This window comes from Pararge aegeria, chromosome 18 (genome assembly GCF_905163445.1).
Source record: "Pararge aegeria chromosome 18, ilParAegt1.1, whole genome shotgun sequence".
NCBI classification, from domain to species: domain Eukaryota; kingdom Metazoa; phylum Arthropoda; class Insecta; order Lepidoptera; family Nymphalidae; genus Pararge; species Pararge aegeria.
In genome coordinates, this window is record NC_053197.1 from 17,085,043 (window position 1) to 17,092,720 (window position 7,678).

General features: G+C 35.4%; 1 protein-coding gene across 1 annotated transcript; it reads right to left on the reverse strand.

Moving 5' to 3' along the window:
• Positions 1–2,019: 2,019 nt before the first annotated feature.
• Positions 2,020–2,776, reverse strand: LOC120631679 (transcription factor VBP-like). The gene has a single exon (XM_039901348.1). The coding sequence runs from the start codon at positions 2,713–2,715 to the stop codon at positions 2,020–2,022; it is 696 nt and encodes a 231-aa protein (XP_039757282.1). The 5' UTR covers positions 2,716–2,776.
• Between the last annotated feature and the right edge of the window lie 4,902 nt (positions 2,777–7,678).

The following is a 7,678-nucleotide window of genomic DNA, read 5'->3' on the forward strand; positions in this document are numbered from 1 at the left end:
ATCACTTACCAACGGGTGAGAATGTTGTTCAGGCTAACTTGTAGTGGAATAAAAAAATTAAAGAAGATAAGACTCACATATAGTGCAGGACATGAGACTTAACAACTACGCCTTAACAATGTTCCCTTGCATGCCCTGCAAACCGTTGCTAAAACTCCGGGCAAAAGCTCCCGCTAGACCAGAGTCCAGACCTAAGAAAAATCCTACCTAAAAAAAGTTATAAATACGGATGGAACCTGGTACTTCCCACATATAAGACCAGAGCACTCACTGCCCTACGGAGGTCGACTACCTTCAAAAGGTTCAAAGTCCATAAAAAAACGATAAGAATGGAACAAACAAATTAACATAGACTAATACGCGCTAGAATTCAATGTCGTCATAGTTTTATGAAACATGGAAGGTTCTTTCATAGTATTTGACGGCCGATTGGCGCAGTGGGCAGCGACCCTGCTAAGTCCAAGGCCGTGGGTTCGATTCTCAACTGGAAAATGTTTGTGTGATGAACATGAATGTTTTTCAGTGTCTGGGAGTTTACATGTATTTTATAAGTATTTATGTATAAATTAATAAAAAATAAATATAAAAAAGCCTTTTATTATTCCTTGATTGAAAATATAAACAAAAAAAAACGTAATAAATATAAAAAATACAGATTTTTGACAAATTGAGTTATGAATCCAAGGACCCCTTGTGGGTAAAGGCCTCCTTAATTTTCTGCCACTCAGCTCTGTTAAGGACGTGTTCCTGGCGTGCCCTGTGAAGTGTTGCTCTGTTTCTAGGCGATGGTATTCCACTTACCATCAGGTGGGCCATCTGCTTGGTCCGGCCAAGGCGTATGGGAAATCCCTAAATAGGGGATGGAAACGTATTGTAATACTGGTATCTTGAAATTCAGAATCTAATCTCTCTTTTTTAACTGCACTGTAAGATTTTTTTTTTTATATATAGGTATATTTTGTAAATGATCATGTTAACCCATTACCGGTCCACTACAGGGCACGGGTCTCCTCCCACAATGAGAAGGGGCTGTAGTCCAACACGCTGGCCCAGTGTGGATTGGTCTAAGATGTTATACTTTTTGATGCTATGCATAAGTATATAAAATACTAGCTGTACCCTGCCCCGCTTCGCTGTGGCACATTGTGATTGAATGGTTGAGAAAAATAGATAAAAACAACCCTTGATGCGTATTATATATCATGCTAAAATTTCAGCCCGATCGGTGCAGAACTTTTAAGAGTTTTTGAAGCGTACACAAACCAACATAACATTTTTATATATAATATAGATTCGACTGTGTGAAAATGTACCTTGTGATATTCCTCTTTTGAAAAGAGATAAAACTAAAACTATTAAGTTAAGGTAATACTTATAATAAAAATAATTATTTTGCAGTTCAAAATAAAACATATATTTAGGTAATTCGTTATTTTTTACATCTAATTATATTTGTTAATTGCTTAACATCAAATCAATAGAGACGCACATTTCCTTGAAATTTCCTGAGTTTATTGTTTGCTACTTATAATAATCTTTGTGATCAAAACAATAATACAGTTATATTTACACCTCAACTAAACAAATACATTAATATACAGTATTTAAGGTTGCGCTTGTCGCGCATTTCCCCATACAATCACATACTGGTGTCTCTCTCACTCTTACTATGCCTACATCTAAAACTTAGCTACATACAGATTTAATGTTAATGTATATACAACCCTAGATAAAACTACACATTAAAATTTGAAAGCTTTATGAAAATACAAAATTGCGAAAATAAGATTATTTCCAGCTTGCTTTATCGTCAAATTACTTTCGTGTGTTCAACTAAATTCTGCATTTTTGCCAACATAATAATTATTCTTGAATTAAATATTCTCAGACAAAGCATCACACGTTTCGCTTTCGAGTATATTATTCCGTTCGTAACTGTGAAATTAAGCATTATTTTAACCGGCACACACGACGTGAATCTAGCGGCTAGAGCACCCTTAATTATATATGTTAACTATTTTAACAGCGACACTGCTGCTGACATCTGACGCACACTTTTTCATCGATCCGGGTCCTTAAGTCCGCGATTTTCTTTTTCAGAAATGTCACTTGAAAAGCCAATCTAACTTCTCTTAATTTTCTTCTATCTCTGCTCTGTTTTGCTGCATGATTGTTCCTTTCCCGCTGTTTTCTATAGGAGTCGTCGGCCGCTTGACTGGTTTGGACGGCTCGTCTCATTCTAGGGTTATTTCCAAGCAATGCGCCTCCGTTTTTCTCAGCCATAGCCCTCAAGGCATCTCTTTCAAATGCTTGATACTCCACATCGTCAGATAAGGTGTCAACGTCGAGTGAATCAAAGGAACGAGGTGGTGATGGTACCTTTCTGTAGAACAAACTCTCGTCGGGAGATACTTGCGATGACGGAACGGTGTATTCGTACGCGTAGTTGTAGTATCTATTTTCTTCCAATTCGGGAGATACTCTTGAGTATCTTAAGTCTGGCACTGTGGGTCTAAAACACCGATCTCGTTCTGGGGATTCCTGTTTGTTTTTCGTTAAGTCCAACGCTTCTTCCGCGTACGGAGTCCAAAGGGCCATGGTGCAGCCGTTATGTATAAACAGCGATTGTCGAGTGTCCCGATAGTTGGTCCCGGCAGTGGGCGGGGCAGCGAAGTGTTCGCGTGGTAGGGTTAATCCGCTACCTGCGGGACACATAACGGGACTGACGGGGACATTTTTAGGAGATTAAATTTCTTAATTAACACTTTTATGACTAGTCTTGTTTTGATACCATTTAAGGATTATTTTTAATCAAAAATTTGTAAAGGATTTTGAAAAGTATACTTAGTTAAGATTTTTTTTCATTCTTACTTTATTATAGTTAGGGAATAAGGATAGTAGAGCAAAACGGAACTTTTATTTACTGTAATGTTAAATGATATGTGTATAATTAAAGAACAACTTATGCATTGCATTACAAACCTTGCGAGGGTGAGACTTGACAGTGTAGGTAATAGCATAAGGAATTGTGTATTGAATTTTCTTTAAACAACTGAAATAAGGAGGGAACATTGTAAAAGAATGACACGGTTACAATAAGTCTTATTGACGTGCCCAAGGAAGCTGATGCAAATATTACTTTATACTTAAATACTAAAAAATTAAAATGATAATTTTGTGATCAGTATTTCCTGTACCTACATAATATTACTATGATACAGAAATGCCATATTATTTATACTAAATTACCTATTATTTATATCCTAGTTATAGTGTATAAACAATGTACCTATAGCGTTTTTACAAATCCTTTGCCGTTTATTTACCAGGGATAAAAATGTTATGCCTATGTTACTAACCGTCTTTTTAAATAACTCTATGCCAAACATCAGATCAATTGGTTACTTAGTTATGGTGTGAAGGAAGGAAACACAAACAAAAAGAAAATCCAAACACTTTTTCACATGTACGAGTATAATAGCAATAAAGATTACTTACTTAAACAGGAGGTTTTAATAAAGAAGGCCAATTTTAATAAAGAATTTTCGATTTAATTCGATAAGCCTTTTTATTTTAATTAATGCTAGACTTCATTTCTGTATTGTTCTAATTTAACAAAGCTTTACACGTCCCTCGATAAGCCAGGAAAGTAATTTATGGCTACAAACAAACAAAAGCGTCAGCTACTTTTGTCTGAAAGCTTGCATTTAACGCGAAACCCGTTTTAACTGGAAATGAAAATCACATTTCCAGTAACCGCTGATCTGAGCAATATTTATTAATTCTGCTACTGAGGTTTATTTCACTGCTATTTCATCTAATGGTATCAACCAATACGAATAAATTTATCGTAATATAAAGATTTTTCTTAATTCGTCATTCTATCCTAGAGCACTCTTTAGCCTATTTAAAAACAAAGGGAGAGGGGGCCGAGTCTGCTATTAGGTACAATAATTGTGTCCCAGTTGTCGATCGATGACAACGCAATTGTAAGTTTTATCAAATTCGTCATTATGGTGGACTACTTCTAGAAGTCCTTTGAAGCCAGTATTTAAATGGTTTGCATATCTCCATTGAACCTTAACTAATTAATTATGTCACATTTTGAAGTTTTAGGGAATTTAATAACGAACATCATGGATACGGAAAGGAACTCCATCAAATTGATCATGGACGGAGCGGAGCGTACCATTGCATTTAATAACAACGACTTTAAAAGTACTTGTCAGTTTGATTATACGTAATTGATAATTATATACCGGACGAAGTTTAGCAATGGCCCAGAATGTCTATCGCTATTTTCACTGCTTATAATATGGGTAGGAATCTAACTCTTAAAATCTCAAGTGAATCTAAAATATAGAGGAACATACTCATATTAAAATCTAGCTTATTAATTAAAATCTAGAGTAAATAAGTATAGGCATATTTTAATCTCGCTGTACCTAACGTTGCCTCATGACTCAGCCCTCAGGTACATCAGGTGATCGCAGCCAAGCTGTAGTCTTTTTATTAAAGTAATATACGCATTTAGCGAGTTAGTTTAGTAAACAGTAAGGTTTTAACCATTAGAAGTACATCCAAATTGTCTAGTTTTTTGTAAATAAGTTAAGGTTAATAAATCTTTCGCTCATGTATGTGATGCTATTAAAATGTAAAAGATAATATTTTTTACCTTTTTCGTAAAGTAATTATGCAGTCTAAGATAGCAGCGGGTTAAACTGCTAGGGAGTATGGTAGTCATACCCTTAACCGCTTTCTACACGACATCGCACCGGAACACTTAATCGCTTAGCGGCACGCCTTTGTCGGTAGGGTGGTAACTAGCCACGGCCAAAGCCTCCTACCGAACCAAACACAAGATATTTTAATTTCGTGGATTAATTAAACGAAATAATTCCATAGATACAAATTGATAATCAATACAAACCTTACCAACACTATAATAGGGTAAGTAATTTATTGAATCCATAGGTATCAAATTAGTAACTATATGTTTTAATATTCAAACCTGAAGAGTAACATGTTTTACAAAATAGAAGATTGAAAAAAACGCATATCACAATTACCAATATGTATAGAAACGTCTTCAATAACGTCATGGTTTTGGATTATCTATTCATTAATTGTAGCAACGTCTTATTTGAAACGCTTAAGGCATTATAACCCTTCCCTGTCACATTGAATGCGAGACCACCGCCGGACATTATATCAATAGCAAAATGGCCACCGGAAGCGGTGCACAATGCGCAAAACGACAGTTGCTTCCCTGATGACGCTCCGATGACTTTAGTGAAAGCACGCGCTGGACATCATTATCTGTCATGGGAAGTAACCATTACGATGTCAGAAAAAATCATTATGACATACTGGAATCGTTTGTCGCAAAAAATTAAGCAATTATCCGTTAAACTCAACTTTTTCTATATCTTTATTACATTTAGCGATCTGGAAAGTAGGATAGTTCTGTACGAAAAGAAAATAATTTTAAAACCGTTCTGACGTGGGAAGGTAACTTTTTCGGTAATCTTTGAGACTTGATTAGATTGTTTCTAGATTTGATTTATCACGTGAAAACGTGATAAATCAAATGTAGAAACAATGTAGCTTAACTTGAGAAACAAACTAAAACAATTTTTCCGCGATGCCTCCTAAATAAATTGGTGTCTGCTTCACTAAGTTAAAGCGAGAGTACCTACTAGCATTCAAAACTTATCAAATGGAGTAAAAAGTTACTTACATGTAACTTTTTACTCCACTTATAACGAAAAATCTTTGGTTTGTTTTATATTACGCCTGTATCACATAATTTAACTCAAGTTAAGCTTAACTAGATGCAGTTTTTTCCTACTTCATTAATTTGAAGTTCAGGAGAACAAGAATTTCACAACCCGTCAAATTGAATAAAAATCATCAACAGTTTAGACATTTATTACGAATACCAATGAACATTCATATTTTATGATAAACGAACTACCATCGTCATCTTCATCATCTTCATCATGTATTCAACCGATTCACGTCCACAGCTGGGCATGAGCGGAAGTTCAATCCACGGACCTGGGCCGCTTGTTTCCAAAGGGTTTCCATAATGATAAAAGGTTGTTTCGCGATTTTTGATGCATTTTTCCGTTTTTATGAAATTGATTGAAGACTTCAGCTTCTGTAAATTACACTTTCATAAAGAGAAATTATTTAGAAAGCCATTACCGTGCACAGAACCATAACAGGTGGTCTGGATATTTTCTTATACGTATTTCCCTAAAAGTAACGTACAAATTAAAAAAAATAATAATAATATTTATATTTTATGGCAACGAAAGAGATTTCCAAAATCAATGGGTTGATAACAATAAAACGAGTTCTTTTGGGTGTAAATTGAATAACCTTAACTTACCTAAATATGAACTTAGATACTACCACTTTTGTTTTGTAACATACTTTATGCGCCATCCACTTTCCACTTTTTTATCGGCTTCGTACGCTCAGGTTGCTTCGAAAGATCACTTTTAGTGATAAGGCCGCCTTTGCACACTAGCCTAAGTACTATTACTGTTTTCTTTGTATTTTTCCTATTGTTTTGTAATAAAGTTTTTCTATTCTATTCTATTCTACTAAAGGACCATTTACATATAAACATGCCCACCGAAATAGCAATGAATTATCACTTGTAAATAACGCACCCGAAAACTTTTATTTCCCACAATATGGAGCAATAACGGAATATAAAATAGATATCAAACGCGCATTATTATAGAACAGTTATGTCATCCATCTTGTGATGTGTCAACAAAACAAAATGGTTGGGTCCACGCGACCGCTACGCTTTGTCAAAGGGTTATCGTATAACCGGCGCGTGTTATCTTAATGCTATTCTAAAATAGTACCAATGGTTCGGTAATAAGGTACAATTCTGATAGAACGTTTGTGAGATTGACAGATGCGTTTATTTCCGTGTTGCAACTGTATCATTCAATGTGGTTGCATTGTTATCGATTTGCATTTAGTAAAGGTATGTACTGAAATACACATATTTGGGTTACAGCACAGGAATCTTAATAACAAGCACTGTTATTAGGATTTCTTTGGGTCCATCATCATCATCATCATGTCAACCCATTACGGGCCTCCTACAGGGCACGGATCTCCGCCCACAATGAGAAGGGTTTAGGCCGCAGTCCACCACGCTGGCCCAGTGTTGATTGGTGGACTCTCTCTCTTTGGGTTATAGCTACTTTAATCTGGAGGCTTCGGCAGTGGTAGATACCACACTGTCGACGTAGTAGATACGTAAGAGATTTCCCGGCCTCACTTTATGTTTATCTTCTATATTTGTGTTAATCTCTACCATATACCATACCATACATATACCATAACTCACCTTTCAGGTTTTTTTATTCCACTACAAGTTAACCCATGAATAGTTAGGGTATGGGATATGTATAAAACACATACCTATACCTAATTGGTAGAGTCACTACGCTAAAGCATAAACACTCTAGAGAAAAATTTTAAATTACAAATGCCCTTATTGCTTTTGACACGGATCAAACCAGGGACGTCCTACTTATAAGAGAACAATTACCACTGTGCTAGGAAGGTGTCATTACTTTTGAAGGTTAGATATTTTATTTAAGAAATTCATGGATTTATTTTATTTTAAAAATGGCTTTTCCTA